The following is a 23,434-nucleotide window of genomic DNA, read 5'->3' on the forward strand; positions in this document are numbered from 1 at the left end:
ACTTAATAATTAATTTCAATAGACAGTGACTTGGAATAATTAATAGGTAGAGCATCAGATGATAAGTACAGCTTCCCTTATGTGCATTTTTTTTTGTTTGTGTTGCTGTATTTCCAGGACTCACAAAAACAAAAGTTTACTGTAATATGACATAAGTTTTTTCAGCAAATCTTTATTATGATTTTCTGAAAAATGATTTGCATATTAAAATAACTTCTGAATAATGTTTTTGGTTGGTGCTCTTACTTCTATTTCTATATTATGAAGTAGCTTCAAAAAAAAGCAGCATGTGTACCCTGTATGCACAAAAGATGTTTTATTTTATGTGAAAACATCTATGGCAGCACTAGAGTAAAGCCATTTAAATTTTTGAACGGTTTGATCAAAACTTACTTACTTATGTTACTTAGAAGGTTGATGTTGATCAAAATCTTGAGAAGCAGATTTTATTAAAGTCTGCATTTTATTCCTACATAATATTACTATCCGCTGCTTACTCTACCGAATCAACATTAGCGACTGAGTTGGTGTTATTTAGGAACTGACATCATTTCCGTACCTTAGTATGAACTTACTTTACTGAATCAATTACTCACTCTACCGAATCAACATTAGTGACTGAGTTAGCATCATTAGCGCCATATAGGAAGTGACATCAATTGCATCATTTCCATAAAAAAATTTCGTTAACAATCAATTGTGGCATTTCCATTACCATAAGAAAATTTTTTTAACAATCAATTTTACTCTAGTGCCACCATAGATGATTTCACATCAAAAATTTTGGGGCAGAAGTAAATACAGTAACATTGTGGTAGGTAGGCTGGAGCCTGTTTGAAAATGATAAGACATGCATGTCCCCTACATAGTTAGGAGAATTGTTCTGTTGTTGGTTTTTAAGCACATCAGCAACTTAGACTGTATTGTGCCATTGTGTCTGTAGAAGCATGTGTTTATAGACTGATTTGCATGTTGTATGGGCTTAAAAACCTGGAATAACTTTGGTGGGGGATTTCCTCTGCCCCTGAAATCAGCTAACCACAGCCCTGATTGAAGCGGTTTTTAGAAATTCCTCCAGTCGATAATGAAACTTAAACTCAGACCTCTCCAAATAAGTGAGAAGTGGCAAAACTACTATACTGTCATAGAGGATGTTCAGCTGTTAGACTAGCAGGCGTAATAGGTCCCAGAAGGGAGGGCAGTGTGTTGAAGATTGTGAAAGATTTTGAAATGCAAAAATAGATCACTTCAAGCAGCGAATAAATATCAAATTTGGTTAGCAATTATAAAAATCTGTGATGGAAATATTGCATTGGACAGCATATGGCAAACAAACAATGTCCCAGTATCTCAGTGGTATAACAGGTTCGTGAACAGTTGTGGAGTCGATAAGAAATAGCATATATATATATATAGCGATAATTGTTGTTGTTGTTTTTTTGGTTTTTAGGAGCATTAGCAACTAAGGCCATATTGCTCCGGGAATATGCGGTGGTCATTCGCTGACCTTTCCACATCCTCCGTATTTGGTGGTGACGGGCTCGAACCCCGGTCTAATCAAGAAGCGTGTGCTACGCACTGTTGCTTCTTCCATATAGCGATAAGAAGTAATGTATGTATATCTCTAACTGAAAGCGTAAGGTATAAAGTAAAATTAGATAGCATAATATGAAGCACTCAATTAGGAATCTGTTAGCTTATTATAGTATTATCAATTAATCAAAAATATTGTTAATTAAATTGTATTTAAACAGAAATCATGATCCAGACTACAGCTGGAAAGCAAAAATCGCAGACTAGCGAGAGTGTTGTGACTTGGAGGAGAAACGAAGGGGGCAATTCTAAAAACGAATCACAGTCTCAAAAAATGTACGAAATGTGAAATGTTTGCCGACCTTTCTAAAACATGACATGATCTAGCCAAGGATGATGACTTTATGTGTGCTAGGTGTCTGGAGTGTCAAGAAATTAGGTGCCAACTCAGTGTTCTGATGGGTGTCTATGAGAGCCTGATGTGTAGGGTAAATGCCCTTGAAGAAATTAAAATGAGGGCCCATCAAAGCGCTCAGCTGCCCAGCTCAATGGCAGAGCTCACTCCTGTGCATCAGGCAACAAAGAGGCAATCTCCAAGGCAGAATGCGCTGGTCCCAAAGGAACTAGTTATTGTTACTGACTTTATTGTCAGGGAGACGGGGAATATACTATGCAAGAAGAATAGGTGGAACAGGGCCAGGGTACGTCTGCCAGGGGTAAAAGTTGATGATGCTGTAGAGCAGATATCATCTTTTAAGGCACAAAACGTGATATTGTTATACACGTTGGAACTAATGACATTAAGAGTAAGAGTTCTGCAGATTTACTCAACAAGTACAGGTCAATGGTGAAAAAAAGTTGCGAGATAGGGTTGAATGTGAAAGTGTCTGCAATGCTGCCCAGACATAATAGGAGGGAGTATATGATGAGAGCCTTGTTGATCAATTCAGCCCTGGAGAGATTGTGCAAGGCTCAAGGGGGAGAATTTTTTTCAGCCTGGTCTGTGCTTGTTGACAGGAGAGACTGCTTCTACAGGGATGGGGTACACTTAAATAGAAAGGGTGTAAGAATATTTTCTGATGCTATTGAGGCAGTGTTAGGTGGATCGGAAAACTGTTAGCTTGGGGGGGGATACACAGACTAAAAGGTTAACAGTGAACGCAGGCAGAGGTAAAAGTGATTCTTCCACTGCTTCTATTAGAATGAGCAGCAGCCTGGAAAGCAAGGCAATGGAGATTTCCAGGACTGCTGGGAGTCATAGTAGAACAAATAAATACACGGGCTGTGTATTTATTTAGAAACAGGTGCATGTATACTTGCATGTACACCAATGCTAGGAGTATAGTTAATAAATTTGATGAGCTTGAAGTGCAAGTCAAGACATCAAAGGCAGATACTGTTGGAATATCAGAGACATGGTGTCACCCAGACATAAGCAGTGCAGAATTGGAATTTGGGGTGTACAATGTATACAGAAAGGATAGACAGGACAGGAAGGGTTATGTTGTTAGTTAAGAAACACAAAATCTAAGGAAGTGAATCCAATTGATGTTGGTGGACAATGAAATGTTGAGTCTGTTTTGTGTGACAGAAGCACTGGGAAAGGAAAAATGAGAGTAGGTGTGTGTTATAGGCCTAATGAATCTGATGAGTATAATGAACAATTGTGCAGAGAAATAGAGTGGGCCAGTAAATCAGAATGTATCATAATGGGGGATTTTAACTTTCCAGATATTGAATGGAACTTGTGGGTTGGTCACTTGCACACTAGCAAGACATTTGTGGTTTTATTGGATGACTGTTTTCTACAGCAGCATGTTCGAGAGGCAACCAGAGGGAGTAATAGTCTTGATCTGATTATCGGCAGTGATTATTCATGGATTAAGAATTTGCAGATAAAGGAACCACTGGGTGACAGTGATCACAATGTACTGAGATGGGAATTACTTAAAGATGGGACTACCATCAAGGCTAAAGGGAAGGGCTTTTGCTTTCGTAAAGGTGACTACAGGGGTCCAACAGTTTTAAGTTCTGTACAGTGGGATCAACTGATGATGTTACCAACATTGAATTCTAAATGGGAAGCCTTCAGGGACTTAATCTTGGAGGCTACTAGGCTTTTCATTCCAACTAAGAAATACTGTTCAAGATTCAGGCCTAAATGGATGTCAGATGAATCAATGAGGCTCATGGCAGAGGAGAAAAATGTATGGGATGCATATAAATTATCAGGTGACACAGAAGCCTATGAGAGATATAAGCTTGTCTGTAATCAAGTCACAAAGGAGGTTAGGCAGGCGAAGTCAGGTTATGAGAAATCTTTGGCAAAGGATGCAAAGAAAAACAGGAAAGAGTTCTTTACTTATATAAACTCTAGATAGTGTGAATTAGAGCTCTAATAATCAATACGTTCTACGTTGATATTAATATTTGTAAAATAATAAGAGGAGTTTACCTCAATATAGTACGTAGACACTTCTGTAGGATAAACTCCAGAAATTAAAACAAAAAAATCGAAAACTTACAGCATATATATAATAAATAATTAAAAACCAATTGAACACAATTCAAATCAATTTAATACAATTAAAAATCAATTTAACGCAATTAAAAATTAAAAAGGATTAACAAAAATATTCAAAACATTTATTATTTTACAAATAAACTCTAGAAGAAAAGGGATGAATCAGATTGGATCACTTAACCTAGATGGGTTGACTATTCATGATCATGCTCAGGTAGCTGTTAAACTGAATGAGTATTTTGCATCTACATTCACACATGAGGAGTTATTCAATGACGGGAGTGCCAGAAGTTTACCAAACTCTAACAGGGAGCTAAGTGATTTTGTAATAACTGGGAGCAAAGTGGAGGAGAAATTTTGAAGTTAAACATAAAAAAGGCACCCGGGGCAGATGGGATCTATCCAGTTATATTAAGGTAGGCAGCAAAGTAAGTAAGCAAACCCTTAGCCATACTTATGACAGCATCCTTGGATTCAGGGGAAGTCCCCATGATTTGGAGAAGTGCAAATGTATCCCCAATTCACAAAGGGGGTTCAAAAGGTGACACAAGTAACTATAGACCTGTTAGTTTAACTTGTGTTCCTGAGAAAAAATGGAGACTCTGGTTAAAGAAGCATTACAGGATCATCTGGACTAGACTGCAGTAATAGTCAACACACAGCATGGGTTTGTTAAAGGGAGGTCTTGTCTGACCAATTTGGCACCTCCGTAGCCAGGTGGGAAGGAGCAGTGGTGCATAGCACACGCTTCTTGAGTAGACCAGGGTTTGAGCCCATCACCACCAAATACGGTGGATGAGGAAAGGTAAGGGAATGACCACTGCATATTCCCGGACCAATATGGCCTTAGTTGCTAATGCTCCTAAAAACCAAATAACCAACCAACCTGACCAATTTGATTGGATACTATGATATGGTCACAAAGGAACTGAATGCCAAAAATAATTTTGATATCATATACTTGGATTTCAGGAAAGCTTTTGATACTTTTGCACATGGAAGACTGCTTTACAAATTGGAGATGTATGGCATTAAGGGTTAGTTGCTACAATGGATAAAGGGATGGTTGAGTAGGAGACAGCAGAGAGTGGTAATCAGTGGACACTGTTCTTCGTGAACAAATGTTATTAGAGGAGTTCCCCAGGGTTCGGTGTTGGGCCCATTGTTGTTTTGTGTATTTATCAATGATATTGATGAGGGTATATCAGGTTTAATGTCCAAGTTTGCAGATGATACAAATGTTGGAAGGATTGTTAATGACCATAAAGACAGTATGTTACTCCAACTGGATCTAGATAAGTTGGACAAATGCACTGAGAAGTGGCAACTGAAGTTTAACATTGACAAATGCAAATTACTGCATATGGGTAGCAATAACCGAAGAGAAACGTACCAACTGTGTGGTATTACATTCAGGGAAGTGGAAAGTGAAAATGACTTGGGGGTAATTGTGCCGTCAAATATGAAGTTTGCTGAACAGTGTAGATGGGCTGCCAGGGCTGGTCATGGAGTCCTGTCAGTGATCTATAGGAATTTTGCTAGCAGGGACAGGGAGGTGATTATCCTATTATACAAGGCAATGGTCAGGCCATACCTAGAGTACTATGTACAGGTCTGGAGGCCTCAATTTAGGAAGGATGTAGAGTTGCTAGAATGAGTACAAAGAAGGGCAACAAGATTGGTGAGGGGAACAAAGGGTTGCACTTATGAAGAAAGGCTTAAATTTTGCAAATTACAGTGTCTGGAGAGTAGGCACCTGCGAGGTGATCTGAATGAGGTGTATAAGGCCTTGAATGGGTTGAGTAAGCTGAATGCTGATGGGATTCTTCCTCTTGCTCAGATTAAGAACCTGAGGGGGGCACAGATTCAAATTGAGGAAAGACAGTTGTAGAATAGATGTGCAGAAATTTGCCTTTAGCCAGCAGATAGTTGATTGGTGGAACAGACTTCAATCTTTTGTTGAGGAAGTTGATAGCCTAAATAAATTTAAGGCTGAGCTGGACAGGCATTTGGAATGAATGGAGGGGTGAAATGGGAAGTTTTTTTTTTTTTTTTTTTCTTTGGCTGATGCTGCATAAGCTTGCGTCGTATGCCTCTACTAATGCTAATGCTAAATCACTGGAAGACAAATCATACAGTGGATGGTATGAAACATCATGAAATGAAGACAATGTGAATAGGTGGTTTGCATGCTGTGCTCATTGTCAATCTTGGTGAAGCTGCTATACCTACCTAATAAGAATCTTAAGTTTACATCAGGTATGCTAACACATTTTCCTGATGAAAGGAACATTTGGGAAAAGCCACAAATATGTCAATAAAATATAAGGGGAAAAAAGCAATTTTAATTTTTCATGCACACAACATGAATACAATGGTAAGGTTGACAATATGAAAAAAAAACTATGAATAAGAATAAAGATAAGAACAAGGTGATAGGACTATCTATACATGAACATAAAATGCCAATTGTTCTTTTATGTCACACCTTTACTTGATACAGTAAAGCATGGTAATGTTCAAAGTTTTACAAGAACATCCCCAAAATACATTCAGGAAAAAAAAAGTAAATATTAATCAGAAACATGAAAATCTACAGAGACAGTGAAACAACCATGCACAACAGAACGTAAACCTCAGTGGTTCCCCACATGTGCCTCTTGGTATCTTGTTATGCTGCGTTCTGCAAGACTAGAAAAGACTCCATTGTATTCAATGGTAATCAATCTTTGGGTGTGTTGCAAATACAGCATCTTCTAAATTAAAACCTAGAGAGACAAAAGTTTGTCTCATTGATCTGTGGGTGGCAAGAGCAATAATCGTGTTCTTTTATTTAGGGAAATCAGATTGAATTGTGTATACCTAAAAAAAAATGTAGACTGCAAAATTTCGGTATAAAGCATAATGCCGCATTATCTCAAATCTGCAGTTGGCAAATACCGTGGTTGGGAAGAGATTACTGTATTTTAAAATTGCCCTGGTTATGAATTTTATAAATTGGCAAAGTTATTATAAATTTAAGTAAAACTTACTTGAAAAATCCTGGGAGCACTAACAAGTGCTGCTAATGCTGAAGAAAGAGTAGCTGCAAAAATGCCAACATAGATTAAAGGCCCAAATCCAGAGGACAGCTCCATCATCTGCAAAAAAAAAAATAAATAAATAAATAAAAAATAAGATAAGATAAGATAAATACCATTTGTATTTATCTTATTTCATTTTGCACTCTACTCCTCTTTACTTTCCATTTTTGTCTAAATGACTGGATCTCCATTTACTGCAGGTTTATATTTCTTCCTTGGCCATATTTTGTAAGTTTAATATAGTTTATTAGGGTTTTGGGTTTGCTTTCTGAAGACAAATACTTATGTATAAAACCTCTACTTAAAGCAGGGTTTCTAGTTTTTTTTTAATGAAATATATTAGTTAATTAAATAAATAAATTAAATTATTTTTTTTAAAACCTACTCTGTTTTACAACAACTCTGTTTTGAATAAACTTAATTTATTTAAATAATGGTTGCAGACTAATGCATCTGCCATTTTCTTTTTCTAGACCACCACACAATTCTTTTTTTTTTTTTTTTTTTTTTGATTTGGTAGTTGTTGGCGCATCGGCTTCTGTGGCCATATTGCACCTCCCAAGGTTTTTGCAGTACTTTGATCCAAGCCCGAGGCGGGAATCGAACCCGCGACCTTTGGGTTGCCGGGCAGGTACTTTACCCACTCGGCTAGCCTGGTCGGCTTCCCCACACAATTCATTGTATGCATTTTACCTTTAATGTCAAGTCAGAAAACTGTTTTAAGTTATAATAAGGGAAAGCACTTCCTCTGCATTAAAGAAAAACAATTAAGATATTATTTTAACCTGTGTATAATAAACTTAAAAACTTATATTGCACACAGTTAACAGTTGTTAAGTACATGTAAAAACTATAATAATGAAACCACTTTACTATGCATGTGAGAGGTACTGAACTAGCACAGATGTTTACAATATTTATGCATGTATTCATCCTCGGTTTAGTTACAATAAAAAAGGGGAGAGAAAAGGAATTCACAAGTGCTTACCGAGGTGAACACTTCTTATAGAGATAAACAATAAGGTCATCAAGAAAGCAGGTGTCATGAACAAGGACAGCAGTGCTGGTTGCGACACCAATAATTAACTCATTATCGCAGTGTCAATCGTGTCATTGGAGTAGTAAAACGCAGGGTGTCACTGGATATGTAAGACTGAAAGTCTACAGATATTTCATGCTATGGTAGCTAAAGATGACACAGACAAGTAATGCATAAAAAAAAAAAAAAGCATAGTCCAAAAATCTAAGAGGCTGGATATAAAAGATTTTCTTAATTAGTAATTATGTGAGAATTACTTGTGTATGTATATTTCACTTTGCTTAACCTATAACCTGGAAATTAACCTATATTTGCTTTAACTTATGCAGTTTTATAGCTCATAAAATTGGCAGGTAGTATCATTTATCTTGTGCATGACTGTTTCTAGCATAATAGGTTATGATAACTTGCTGCTGAGCACATATTGGATTTTTGTTTTCTACTGTCTTTGTTTCTTCCTTGCAACTACTTTACAGTTTACTACATATAGAATGTTTTAGATTTCTTAATAGTATCATATGGTAGACTCTTAAAGACCACTGAATTCATAACATTTTTCTGCTTGACATCATCTATGCCTTGCTATAATATGATTAGCCCATCTTATTAGTTAGGAAGTTATGTACCGTTAAGAGTGTAGTTGTTATTAACTGTTCCTTCTTTAACCTGCTTCTGACTGTGTCATTCTTATTTTATGCCTTGCAATCTATTAGCAAGGTGTTTTGGCTATCCTTTTCCAACCTTTATTTGCCTAATTTAGCATTTGCTGTCTACCATTTTTTCCCTTAGTTTTGTTTAGTCCACAGATGGCTGTTATAATTGTATATTTTGATTTAATTTGTTGGCTGTCTGTCAGGATAGCTGTTTATTATCAATAAGCTGTTAAATTGCATTGCAATAATATTAACTATGTAGCCTATCTTTTGCCCAATTGCAACTAATAATACACAGTCAGATACAGATAACTTACTGGATTGTTAACAGAAGAAACTGCTTCTACAGGGATAGGATACACTTAAATAGAAAGGGTGAAAGACTTTTGCTGATGCTATCAAGGCAGTGTTAGGTGGACCAAAAAACTATTTGCTTGGAGGAATATACAGACTAATAGATTAACAAGAACCACAGACAAAGGCAAAAATGATTCATGCACTGCTTCTATGGTAAGTGCAGCAGCATGAAAAGCAAGATGTCAGGGATTTCAAGGCCTGCTGTAAATCATCACAAAACAAGTAAATACATGTGTGCTTTGTTAGGGTAACTAAGAATAAGAACAGGTGCATGTATACTTGCATGTACACCAATGTCAGGAGCACAGCAAATAAATTTTGATGAATTTGAAGTGCTGGTGTCAAGTCGTCAAATGTAGACATTGCAGGGATGCAGAATTTGAATATGGGGAGTACAACGTGTACAGAAAGGACAGACAGGATAGGCAAGGGGGGTATGCCCTTAGTTAAGAAGCACATCAAATTTAGTTGCCTTTTGGCAACTGGATTTTATATGCTTCTTAACTAAGGGCATGCTTCTTAGGCAGCATCCAGTTGACAAGAGTGGCCAGTGCAATGTTCATCAGTTTGGTGTGACATACATAACAAAAGTAAGAACAGGAGTGTGTTATAGGCCTAATGACTCTGATGAGTACAATGAAAATTGTACAGAGAAATAAAGTGGGCTAGTAAATCAGAATGTTTTATAGTGAGGATTTTAACTTTCCTGATGTTGACTGAAACTTGTGGGTTGATCACTCACACACTAGCAAGAATTTTGTGGATTTATTGGATGACCATTTTCTACAGCAGTATGTTAGAGATGCAGCAAGAGAGAATGACATTCTTGATCTGATTATCAGCAGTGATAATTCATGCATTAAGAATCTCCAGATAAAAGAACTAATAGGTGGCAGAGACAGTGTATATTGATGTGGGATTTACTTTGGATGTAACTACCATCAAGGGTAGAGGTTTTTGCTTTCATAAAGGTGACTACAGTGATCTCAGAGAGTTTTTAAATTCTAAACAGTGGGATCAACTGATGATGTTACCATCAGCAAATTCTAAATGGGAAGTATTCAAGAAATAATGAGAGCAGTTACCAAGCTTTTCATACCAACTAAGAAATACTGTTCAAAGGTTAGACCAAAATAATTACTGTGATCTGAGGTTTAATTTGGATATGATGGTTGATGGTATTACAGATGATAACATTAGTAAACTAATTTTGCATTAGAGCAGTATAGCAATAAGGGCAAGTAACATGAACATTGAATGCCAAAGCTTTACCAAATGCCAAAGAATTTTGAACATAACTAAAGTGACCGAAAAAAATGTGTATGGATGAAAGAACAAAGTGTTTAAAATAGAAATGGGCAAGTCACATATCAATAAGAACTGAAAAGATGAGGTGAATCAATGAAATTGTGTAATTTGCTGATGTTGAATGGCAACAGAAAATGCAAGCTTGCAGTTGCTGGAAACATGTTGAGGAGGCCTTCATCCTGAAGTGGATTGACAATGACTGAAGATGATGATGGTGATATTAGGCTTAATGTCTAGATTTGCAGATGTTATAAAAGTTTGCAAGGTGGTGACAGTAATGATGGTATGCTACAACAAAGTCTAGAAAAATTAGGCATATGGGGTGAGAAATGGCAATTGAAGTTTAACATTCACAAATGTAAAGTACTGCATATGGATAGCAGGAATCTGAGAGTAACATACCAACTGCATAGTACTACACTCATGGAAGTGTAAAATGTACCCAGCCAGGTCACTCACAGGATTTTGTCAATGATATACAAGAAATTTGCTAGCAAGGATAAGGAGATGATTATTCCACTGAATAAGGCAGTAACCAGTCCACATCTTGTGTATGCATACAGGTCTGGAAGCCTCATTTTAGGAAGGATAAGGATCTGCTGGAATAGCTGCAGAGAAGGAGAACGGTGAGGAGAATAAGGGGTGCTCTTACCAAGAAAGGCTTCAGTTCTGCAAATTGCAGCATCTGGAAACTATGCACCTGCAAGGTGATCTGACTGAGGTGTTTAAGGCTTTGAATGGATTGAGCTGATGGCATTGAGAACAAAAGTTTGCCTTCAGCCAGCAGGTGGTTGATTGTTGGAACAAACTTCCATCTGTTGTGGAAATGGGTAGTTTGAATAAATTGAAGAACTAGACAAACTATTGGAGGGGATGGGCAGGTAACGTGGGAAGTTTTTTTTTGGCTGATGCTGTATAAGCTTGCTTTCTTGCATCATTTGCCACTACTAATAATAAGACACAGAAAATATCTACCTTCATATGAACTCAATATCTTCTATATTCTACTTCATTATTGACCCCAGAATGCTATTGTATACCCTTGATCTTTGTGCTTTAGCCAGCTCTTCTTGCACCAGCTTGTCCTTCAACATTTACCAGTATGCTATGGCACACCCTGCAACATGTTTAGAGCGACTGAATCCTAGAAATTAGCAGATGTGCCGCGACTCTATTCTCAAAGACTTATCACTGCTTGATACATATCTTATCATCACTATGATACAGTTTTGTGAGGGTAAAATATGCAACATATTGATTAGCTCATCTGCTGGATGGTGTGAATGTGGCAAGGCTTCAACAAGGTAGTAGCACATAACTTCCTGAATGTTCATAATAATACTCAACTTGATGCATCTTTGATTGCCAAAATAGTACAAATTCTTGAATAAACATGACTCTTAAGCAGGGAAGATGTTCTACAGAAGCTTCAGATGAGGCAAAAGCTCTACCTCTCCCCCAGAACCTGAATGGGAGCTCTGTGTATTCATAACCATTTGGTAGTGCCAGCGCCAACACCAGAATGTATATAGTCCATAAACACTTCACCAGTTTAAGAAGGAGGAGTCCTCTCTTCTTGAGAAAGGAAATAGTAAACACAAGGCACTTGCCTTGTTTTCCTCAAATGTGGTTTCATATCCAATTCAGAGATCAGCTGCCAGTTCTACAAACTAACTAAGAAATGACTTTTTAACACTTTCAGGAGTATGTATGCAGATCCATGATTTTCACGTACAGGCTCTAGGGTGTAAATGTACAGATCTAAATTTTGACAGTCATTCCAAACAATGTGTATGCTTAATGTATGAACTGTCTTGAAAGTTTTACAGTATATGCTGCCATCTCCTACCTATGTTTCTAACTTAGTATTATACACTAAGATAGTTTATAATAGATGGTAGCATGAAAATAGCTTTGAAAATTGGAGGAGGAGGAGGAAACCACACCTATTAACCTCATAATTTGATTTCAGCACTTACAAAAACTGAAACTGGAGAAATTCTGTGAATTCAGATCTACAAGTTGATTAAACTGAATCAAGCAATACATAAACAGATGCAGAAAATATTACTGCAACAAAACATGATACATTTTAAGATTTTTGCAATTTTTTAAAAATTTCAATCTGATTTTTACAATAATTTTACTTTAATACTCAGCAATAATTTCAAAATAACAACAACTTAATATTTAAAAACAGTTATGTACAGTTCTGATTTTTTCAATATTTCAAAGATGCCATGAAAAAAAAATCGCTTCACTGCTCACTAATATTGGAAACTCACTACTTGGAGCCCACAAATATTCAGGAAGCTCACCCACTGAAGGGTTAAAACACCAATTTGCTGATGTCATCTTGGTGACATCAATAAAGATTATACTCAGTTGTTGTTGTTGTTATTTGTTTTTTAGGAGCATTAGCAACTAAGGCCATATTGCTCCGGGGATATGCGGTGGTCATTTCCTGACCTTTCCGCATCCTACGTATTTGGTGGTCATCGGCTCAAACCCTGGTCTAATCAAGAAGTGTGTGCTACGCACTGCTGCTCCTGCCCACCTGGCTACGGAGGCGCCATTATACTCAGTGGAAATCACTCACCCAGCACTTGGAGATCACCAATTGCTCAGTCTATTTTCCACATAATCAGTTAGTTAACACTCATGAAATCTTTCTGTCTAGGTGAAGTGCCAAGACATTACTTAGCCATCGTGCAAGAATCTTGAAAAACAACCATAAGAGTGAAGATCTGGTGAAATGGGTCTCTATTGTTCTCAATCTTTAAGTATAAGGGCCATCCACCATAATTTCAATGAGGATGTGATCTGTCAGCCAGCAACAAGATGAAACCAGCTAGAGACCTCATAGGATGTTTTTAATCTTGGGCAACAGATTATTAGCATTAGTAGAGGCATACGATGCAAGAAAGCAAGCTTATGCAGCATTATCTGACTGCTTCCCTGGATTACCTTTCTCACATCACTGTCCATCTGTGATAGTCTTATGGACCCATCACTGGAGACCAACCTTGCCAATAGCCTCCTCATTCTACCTAGGTTGTTTCTTGAATGATACCTGCAACACCTGAAAATCAGCAGCCATTTTCTGTTCAACTGACAACTCTCTTACAGAATGCACCCACGAGGTCATTGTGCAACTTTCGTAGGACAGCAAAAATTTGACTTCAGTCTCTCGTAGAAATTACCTCCATCTGAAGGTGCTCGAAGGTTCCCAACTTTGGTTTTGCAAAGGTAATATACACTGCTATTCAGTTTGCAATCTGCCTTGCTTATAATTTCAGGTGATAATTAAATGTAGTTAAAATTTTGTAACTGACTTCGGTGATTTTAAGCATATGGCATCAATAAATACTGAAACTAACTTATTTTCAGAAAGTTAATTTATTCTCTGAACTAAAAATTTTATAATTTAAGAATAAAATCAATGGTACTTACTTTAGGAAACCTGCAAGTCAAATGGACTGTGATAAAGCAAGGGGGGGTTACAGTTTTGTTTTAATATGCATTAACATATTGGTCTTATTAGAAAGACAGCCATGAGTGATATTGCTTACCTAACCTAATAGATGGTCAGTGAGAGCAGCAAAATAAAAAAAGTAGGCCCATCATGAAATCTCCTATCTTACAACATGATCAGTATTAATGCACTTAGAATATTATTGCTAATGCACATAATCTTCTGCCACTGGTTCCTGACTAGTTAATCAAATAATACCTCCATTTTTTTTTTTATCTTGTATATCATGTGAGTCCTGATTTCCTGTCTCATATGACAGCCTTGATATTTATTGTGTTATAATTGTGTGTCATATACTACCAAGTTGATAAAGAGGTATTCTGCCTTGAAACGTCTATGTTTTGTATGATTTTAATCCACTGTGCACATTTTTATCACTCTTAGTATATTGTTCTTAACTGCTTTTAATCTATTTTATTTTTAACCTATTTTATTTTTTAGCCTATTTCAATATATTTACCTTAATAAAGTTTGATTGGTTGTTGCAAGTAATTCTTACTGACTAAAATCAGGCCATTATTAACCCCAGGGGATCACATCTGGTGAGTATGGGCTTGGCACACCCAGAGTCCTGAGTGGATATCATCATTCTTCTCTTCCTTGGTGGTTCCCTTCTACTTCTCTCTCTCTTAGAGTAAGTTAGAATTTTTTTTTATTTATTTATTTTTTTTGAAGCCTCAGCTTCCTTGCACCATAGGGCTAATGATAATAATAATTACCAAGAACCGAGTTGAGTCCTTCTGTTGGAAAGTAAGGACAGTGTCTAAAGTTGATGAATGATATAGAGAAGAGAGAGAGAGAGAGAGTAGACAGATTTTCAATGGGAGAAGCCTATTAGTTGAGCTAACAATTATCCAGCATTAAACAATTTTGTGAAAGTGAAAATCTCAGGAGGAGAAATTATCAGATTTAAAAATGAAAAAAGTTATTACATAACACAGCTATCTTCACTATAGAAATGTTGCTATTAATTTATTAAGTTAAGAAAGCATAAGGAGCTGGATCTGTCTGTTATACTGAAAGAATAAAGCTAAAGTGGTCACCCCCAATCCATAATAATGGAAGCATCCTTGGGTGAAGGGCCAGAGGACTGGAAATGTGCAAATATCTCCCCCATACATAAAGAGGGTTACAAGAATGGTTCAGACAACTACATAACTGTATGTCTGACTTCTGTGACTGGAAATATTATAGGATCTATGTGATTATCCTTTACAAAAGAGCTTAATTTACATATGCACAATGTTCTAAATATAGAGCATTGTGCATATGCAAATTAACTTTAAATACTGCTACAAATAAACTTTACTGCACAAATATACAAATACTGTTCCAGAAACACTACTTTAAAATATACATTTACATTATGAGTGGTTTAACCATTGATTCCAGTATTTTGTAGCCCTGGAATTAAAAGCACCTTTTGCAATTTATCTATGCGTATCCAAATACTTTTAGTCTTATATAAGTTTTAGTTTTATATAAGCATATAATATTCTAATCCCAACTAACCTGGATGTGATTCATCATCCCATATTGACAAGTGCTATTGGCACAGTTTCTAAATGTTCCATTTTCCAAGTCGGCAATATTTCCAGTGGCATCTCGAACTAAGGTAAAACCTAACCATACAATTATTACAATGTATATGATAGATGATGAAAGAATAGCCAGGAAAGTTCCTTTTGGAATAGCACTGGAAGGATCCTATAAAAATATTGGAAATGGCAAAAATTATATAATAACAAAATGATGAATAAAATTTTGTTTACTTGAAATGAAAATATTCTGCTAAGATCGTTTTCCATCAACAATGAACATAAAAAGTTTGAACAGTTATGATAATTCCTGCACTACGTAAACAATATTTTTGTTTATATATATAGTATATATATGCAATCTATATACACTTTAAAAATTTAATACTTGAATTGTAGGTATGGTAGAAACAATGTTAGTGGGATTCTTCCTTTTGCCCAGACTACGCACAGGAGGGGGTGGGGAATAAATTTAAATTGAGGAAGGATGGTTGCAGAATACTGATGTTATGCAGCTGGATGGCTTGAATAAATTCAAGGAAGAACTAGATAAACTGTTAGAGGGGATGAATAGATAAAATGGGTAGGATTTTTTACTGATGCTGTTATAAGCTTCCTTTCTTGCATCATTTGCCGTTACTAATACCAATACAAATATTAATCTGTAAATAACATTCAAACGATTATACAATGTTATTGTCATTACTTATTCAAAAAATAATAAGCAGTAAATAAAAGTATAGCAGCTCTTAAATATACAGAGTGTCATAGGCAATCTGTATATTTAAGAACCAATATCTAATGAAATGTGCTACTTTTGCAACGTTTGTGGACCCTCTGAAAAAGGACATGATACAACCAAGGGAGGATGTCTTTATGTGTGTTCAGTGCAGAGTGTGAAGAAATTAGGTGCCAACTCAACATTTTGTTGTACATTTATGAGAGCTTGAAGAGTAGGGTGTATACCCTCAAAAGAAATGAAAGCCCATCAAGCTCTTAGCTGTCCAACTCAATGCCAGAGCTTACACTTATGCAGCAGCAAACATAGTGGCAATCCCATGGCAGAATATGCTGGTCCCACAGGAGGTAGTTCTTGTCAGTGACCACTCTATTGTCAGGGATACAGAAAATATATTATGCAAGAAGGATAGGTGGAATCTGACAAGGCAAAAGTGGATGACACTATAAAGCAGATATCATCTTTAAAGGGCACAAAAGTTGATATTGTTGTATACTCTGGAACTAATGATATTAAGAGTAGGTGATCTCGGGACTTACTTAATAAGTACAGGGCAATGTTGGGAAAAAGTTGAGTTAGGATTGAATTTGAAAGTGTCTGCAATTCTTCCCAAATACAAGGAGGGACTACATGTTGAGAGCCTTGTCAATCAATTTTACCATAGAGTAATAGTAATAGTATTCGCCATATAGTGCAAGGAAGCCACAAAAAAAAAAAAGCGAAAAAACCCCAACCAAGTAGATAAGAAAACACAAGTTATATTCTTCCCTCCTCAAACAGGTAAGGTATCCAGTGGACCTTTGAATTTATTCAAACTGTCAGCCTCAACTACCCATGAGGGCAACTTGTTCCAGCTATCAATGACTTACTGACTAAAAGAAAATTCCTACAATCTAATCTAAACCTCAAGCCATGTAATTTGAATTTAAGACCCCTAGTTCTGGAATTCTTTAGAACAAAGTGTAAAGTGTATTAGTTGTCTGATGGCTCCAGGGGCTTCCCCCATCTCTGCATTATGTACTCTGTTCATGTGACACAGAACTCTGTGGAGGCCAGAGATTTAAAAAGGTGTGGAGAGTGGTTTGTTGTGTAGTGTTATGTTCTGTTGTTTCTCTGACCACTTAGCCATTGGGTCCCCTATCGATACCCACTGTTGCCCACACTTTGCCACGAGGAGGCAAGTCAGGCACCCAGTAGATTATTTAAGTACTCTGGCAGGCACTGCCACCTAATTTCCGAAGATTTCAGTGGAAAGGCCTATATATATATATATATAAAAAAAAATTTTAAAAAAAGGGGATGAACAGTAGAATTTGGAAAGGCCAAAAGAGGTTTAAGAAAAAGCGGTTGAATTTAGATGCTGATTAGAATTTGGTGGCATAGTTAGTGGCCGAACTCAGTCGGTTTAGTTAGCATGGAGGGGGGGGGAAGACTGAAGAATGGGGAGAAACAGGTAGAAGGATAGGGACGATAGAGTAGGCATCCTCAAAGAGGTCAGTCGGGACGAGCCCCACTAGGTGAAGTTTGGGGGGGCAGGGGGGGATGAGACATATCTCTGTCTCCTCCCCCACTGCCTGGGGATGGGATTTAAAGGGAACCGGGTTTGAGTACCCGATTCAGATCATCAAATGGCGTGTTGGCAGTATGTCAACGTCGGTGAACGTTGTCAGGTCCGTGTATCGAATTCAGTAGGAAGGTCAGACTGCCCATCCTGCTCCGGGAGTGGGATATGTTAACTGGCAGTAGGGAATCCACCATGCAAAAGGGGGGTAATAATCTCCTCTCTTGTCCGGCAGGGAAGGAGAGACACACATTTACTTCATTCATAATCTGCATTCTCACTCTACTTGCATTCTATTTTTATACTTTTTTTTCTTATATTTTATAATAACTTTTTTTTTTTTTGTTAGGTTATATATATATATATATATATATATATATATATTTTATTTTTTTTTTCACTCATTCATCTTTTTGCTCCCACACCGGGGGGGGGGGATGCAATGGTGTGTAATGTAAATTTAAATATGAATGCATAATAATTAAGCTAAATAAGCAAGAATATAAAAGATTAAAACTAGGGTTAGTGTGCGAACTTAACTGTAACATTTATGGTTTGTGTTCTTTTTCTGACACACACACTGGCATTCATTCTGCTGGCTTTCATTTCATCTGTTTGACTCTTGTTTTCTGCACTGCATTCTCTGGACACCTCAACTTACTGTTATTCTTCAGTTGTGGTTCAGGCCTAGCCGAGAGTTGTTTTGCAGGCTAGGAGAGAATGCAATGATAGTGTTTGTGTTGTTAGTAAATGTTTATTATTATTCAATTATGCTTCACCCCTGAACAGCCTTCAGCTAGGAGGGTACCTATATACATTTGAACATTATAACTTAGACAGCAGACATAGAAGTCGTACATAAATTATACGTATATAAACATTAGTTTCTATACAATAATACTACAAATAACATCTAATACAAACAAATAAAGCTCATACACATATATACAGTGACACAAGCAAAAGAAAGAGACATATAAATGCATACGTATCGAAATATATACAACTGACACATATACATACAAAAAAATAATAATTTAAAACAAATTAATTCTTCAGCAAAGTAGAGTTCAACGGCGATTCCATCCTGAAGGAGATAATCAGGAAACTTCTACAGTTGTATGTGGTGGTACATGTCCAGTATCTTCTCAGATCTGTACGCTTCCTCATCACAGAACTTGTGGGGACTGATCTTCAGGGTGTTGTACATTTGGAGGATGTTAGACTGAAAAAAATCTTCTAAGCATTGTTAAATTCTGTAATAAGTTTCTTAGGGGAATCCATGCATCATTGCAAAGGACGCAAGAAAGCCTAGGGCCTACACCAACATTGTAGGCATTTTGGATGTCAAGACGATCAGTGAGGAATTGGTAGAGGTTGTGCAGATTTCCTGCAATGAGCAACTGATTCCAAGGGGTGCAACCAAAGTTAGCATACATGATTGATCTCAAAGATGGTGAAAGGGTGGCCATTAACATGGTTCAACCACCTTAAAATCCAGTACTCAATATCCATGAATTTTTTTGATGCTAGTGAGGGAAGCAGAGGACCAGATCGTCGAGGCATACATGGGAATCAGAACAAGACATGTTTGTATGTAGTGAGTGGCAAGTTTGTGGTTGTTTACTCCAGTAATTTCCTGTCTTATTAACTTTCCTGTTTGTTAGTTAAACAGGAAAGTTTGTTTTATATATAAAGTATATAAAGTAATGTAAGTTATTATTAACTTTGTATTCTTTGACCAATTACATTTGCTCTTCCACTCATTCCCATTCACCATAACACTCATTCACTCTTTCACTCATTGCCCAGCCTATTCATTCTGTCTTTCATTCTCATTCATTCATTCTTCTTTCATTCTACATTGCATCCCCTTGCTACTAGCTTGCTGATATTTTTCAGCTAATTTGCTTCCCTGGCTGCCTGTACATCTTCCTCCCCTACATGGTTACTTATTTGATGTGGGGCTCCCAAGTTCCTACACATAGCAGAGTAGTCCTGGGGGGGTACCCAGGGCAATCCAGTTTTGTCATGTCAGGTTTCTGTCAGGGTGCAGGATACTGCTATCCTGACAGTTTTTAAGTTATCGTCTGGGCATGGTGGGAGACGTGGGCAATTTTAACTATTGATTATTGTTTAATTGCTGAAGGGCTGAATTGCCATTCTTTGGATAGTTCTGCGCATTTCGAGTACTTTCTGTGTGAAGGTTGTAAAGCTTTATAATTTTCCTCTTCTATGATGAATAGGTGTTCTTTTCCCCCTGGGAAGGGGGCCAATCTGTGCTGTTAGCTGTGTTCTGGAGACGTCATAAATTGTAAATTCATATAGAATGTGTGCCCAGTCTTCACTCTTGCCACAGGTGCAGTTTGGCTCATCAGTCATCCCTAAGGAGGTTAGTTTCGCCTTTAGGGAGCTGTGATCTGTCAATATAAATGTTGTAAAAAGTCCAGGGGCATACCACTTACATGACTTTGGGCTAACCATTGCCACCTGAGGCAGAAACACTTTGTTTGCCATAGCTCATGGAGCTTTGTGGCTGTTCTTTTTCTTTCAGCGTTGAAGGTATTGACTGTATCAAGGGCTATCCCCAGAAATTCTGTGGGTGTGCCCTTTTTAATTCTATAATACAAGCCTCTTTGGCTACTTCCAGGTAAAGTGGTAAAATTTTTCTAGGTCACTCTGAAGAAGCTGTATTTGGTGGAGATAATTAACTACTCTACCAATCTTTACATCATTACAAATTTAGACATTACCCTCTATCCCTTCATCTTTACCTGTCTTTAAAGTTGCCCATCTTTGAACCCTTTCAAGAAGCTTAATGTCTTTTTACAGATGAGGTCTCTATATTGAACACAGTATTCCAAATGTGGTCTTACAATTGCCTTATACAGTGGGATTATGTCCTCCCTATCTCTACAGGATAGCATTTGAAATATCATTAATAGGACACCATGAGTTTTCCTGGCTGCCTGTTTACACTGTTCAGAAAACTTCACATCTGCCTGTATTGTAACTCCCAGATCCCTTCCCCCCCCACTGTTTTTAATTCAACCCCTCCAAGAGTATAATTTATTTGTGGGCTGCTATTCCCCAAGTGTAAAACCTTGCATTTAGCAGAATTAAAACATAACTGCTACTTCTCTGACCATCTTTAAAGTCTGTTCAAGTCATCCTGAAGTAGGCTGCTTGGCAGTGATCATTAGCGACTCTGTCTATCTTTATGTCATTTGCAAATTTTGATGTCATGCCTTCTATCCCTTCGTCGATGTCATATATGAAAATGAGAAACAACAGTGGTCCAAGACCCGATCCTTGAGGGACCCAACTTGTGACGTTACACTAATCTGAAGAATATCCATTAATCACAACTCTCTGCCTTCTGCCCAGCAGCCACCCAGCAATCCATCTTAGAATTTAACCAGTGATCCCAACCTGTTCAAGTTTATACATCAACCTCTCATTAGCATTAGTAGAGGTATATAATGCAAGAAATCAAGCTTCTACAGCTTCACCCAAAAAAAAAAACAACAACACTTCCCATTTCACTCATCCATTCACTCCAAAAGTTTGTCCAGTCATTTAAGCTATCAATTTCCACAATGGCAGGTGAAAGTTTGTTTCAGCAAACAACTACCTGCTGGCTAAAGGCAAATTTCCACACACATATTCTACAACTGTCTTTCCTCAATTTGAATTTATGCCCCCTCAGGTTGGTAATCTGAGCAAGAGGAAGTATCCCATCAGCATTGTGCCTGCTCAAACCATTCAAGGCCTTATTCACCTCAATTAGATCACCTCACAGGTGCTTAGTCTCCAGATGCTGCAATTTACAGAACTTAAGCTTTTCCTGGTAAGGGCACCCCTTTGTTCCTCTGAACAACCTTGTTTACTTCCCTGTACTCGTTCTAGCAACTCTACATTCTTCCTAAAATGAGGCCTCCAGACCTGGTTAACCCATGGTTGAAAAAAACCTGCATTTTCGTTAGTGATGCTGCTCCATATAAAATAAAAGCAGCTTCTTCATGACAAGTTTTCTAACTAAACCTAATTCACATTACTTTCTTTGCCCATGACTTAATGTAGGCTTGCAAAATTTTGGAACAATTCTGCCCAAATTAATAAAGTTATTTCTAGTGTAAAAAAAAATCTTCATAAGAGCCACTACACATAGCTTTTTACAAAGATATGCAACCTGGCTTTCATTTCCTACATAGCCTATTTTGACAAAGTGAGGAATATAGTTATGTGCAGCATTGTTTTATGTTAAAAGCTTGATTCTACAAAAAAAAAAATAAATAATAATAATAAAAGTTTTCGATGCTTTGGATAATATGGATAATGCAGTTCTTGACACTGCTAAGTCAATTCTTCCCAATTTGTTGGTTACAAACATTTGCTGTTCTTTGGGCCTTATTTTGTTTGATTACCTAATTCTATAACCAAACTTGAAGCATGAGGACTTTCTTTGAGCAGCGCAATATAAGAGTACAGAAAATTAGCATTAGCAGATGCATACAATACAAGAAAGCAAGCTTATGCAGCATCAGCCAAAAAAAACCCCGATTTCACCCCTTCATTCGTTCCAAATGCATGTCCAGCTCAGCCTTAAATTTATTTAGGCTCATCAACTTCCACAACAAAATATAGAAGTCTATTCCACCAATCAACCACCTGCTAGCTAAAGGCAAACTTCCGCACATCTATTCTACAACTGTCTTTCATCAATTTGAATCTATGCCCCCTCAGATTCTTAATCTGAGCAAGAGGAAGAATACCATCAGCATTCAGCTTGCTCAACCCATTCAAGGCCTTATACACCTCAATCAGATCCCCTTGCTAGTGTATACTCTAGAGGCACTGCAATTTGCAGAACTTAAGCCTTCCATGGGAAGAGCACCCCTTTGTTCCCCTCACCAATCTTGTTGCCCTTCTTTATACTCATTCTAGCAACTCTACATCCTTCCTAAAATGAGGCCTCCAGACCTGTACACAGTACTCTAGGTGTGGCCTGACCATTGGGTCGCACAATGGGATAACCACCTCCCTGTCCCTGCTAATAAAATTCCTATATACCATTGACAAGACTCCGTGACTTGCCCTGGAAGCCTATCTACACTGCTCAGTGAACTTCATATTTGACTGCACAAATACTCCCAGGTATTTTTCACTTTGCACTTCCCTGACTGTAGTACCAAACAGTTGGTACATTTCTCTTGGGTTATTGCTACCCATATGCAGTACTTTGCGTTTGTCAATGTTAAGCTTCAGTTACCACTTCTCAGTCCATTTGCCCGACTTGTCTAGAACCAGTTGGAGTAGCATACTGTCTTTAATGTCGTTAACAACTCTTCCAACCTTTGTATCATCTGCAAACTTCAACATTAATCCTGATATACCTTCATCAATATCATTGATGAATACACAAAACAACAATGGGCAAAGCACCGAATCCTGGGGAACTCCACTAATAACATTTGTTCATGAAGAGCAGTGGCCATTGATTACCACTCTCTGATGTCTCCCACTAAACTATCCTTTATCCATTGTAGCAACTTACCCTTAAT

The 23,434-nt window shown here is 37.3% G+C and overlaps 1 protein-coding gene across 2 annotated transcripts in view; it reads right to left on the reverse strand.

The window, feature by feature from the left end:
- The window catches only part of LOC150083367 (solute carrier family 12 member 2-like), a 451,471-nt gene that overhangs the window by 311,071 nt on the left and 116,966 nt on the right, over positions 1 to 23,434 (reverse strand). For both annotated transcript variants that reach the window (XM_090377993.1, XM_090377992.1), the window contains exons 9-10: positions 15,545 to 15,739; positions 7,090 to 7,197 (exon numbers count right to left, since the gene is read on the reverse strand). In XM_090377993.1, the coding sequence (XP_090234119.1) occupies positions 7,090 to 7,197; positions 15,545 to 15,739 (303 nt within the window). The remainder of the gene's footprint in view (positions 1 to 7,089; positions 7,198 to 15,544; positions 15,740 to 23,434) is intronic.

This window comes from Mastigoproctus giganteus, chromosome 7 (assembly GCF_048544385.1).
Source record: "Mastigoproctus giganteus isolate SK-2022 chromosome 7, ASM4854438v1, whole genome shotgun sequence".
NCBI lineage: Eukaryota > Metazoa > Arthropoda > Arachnida > Uropygi > Thelyphonidae > Mastigoproctus > Mastigoproctus giganteus.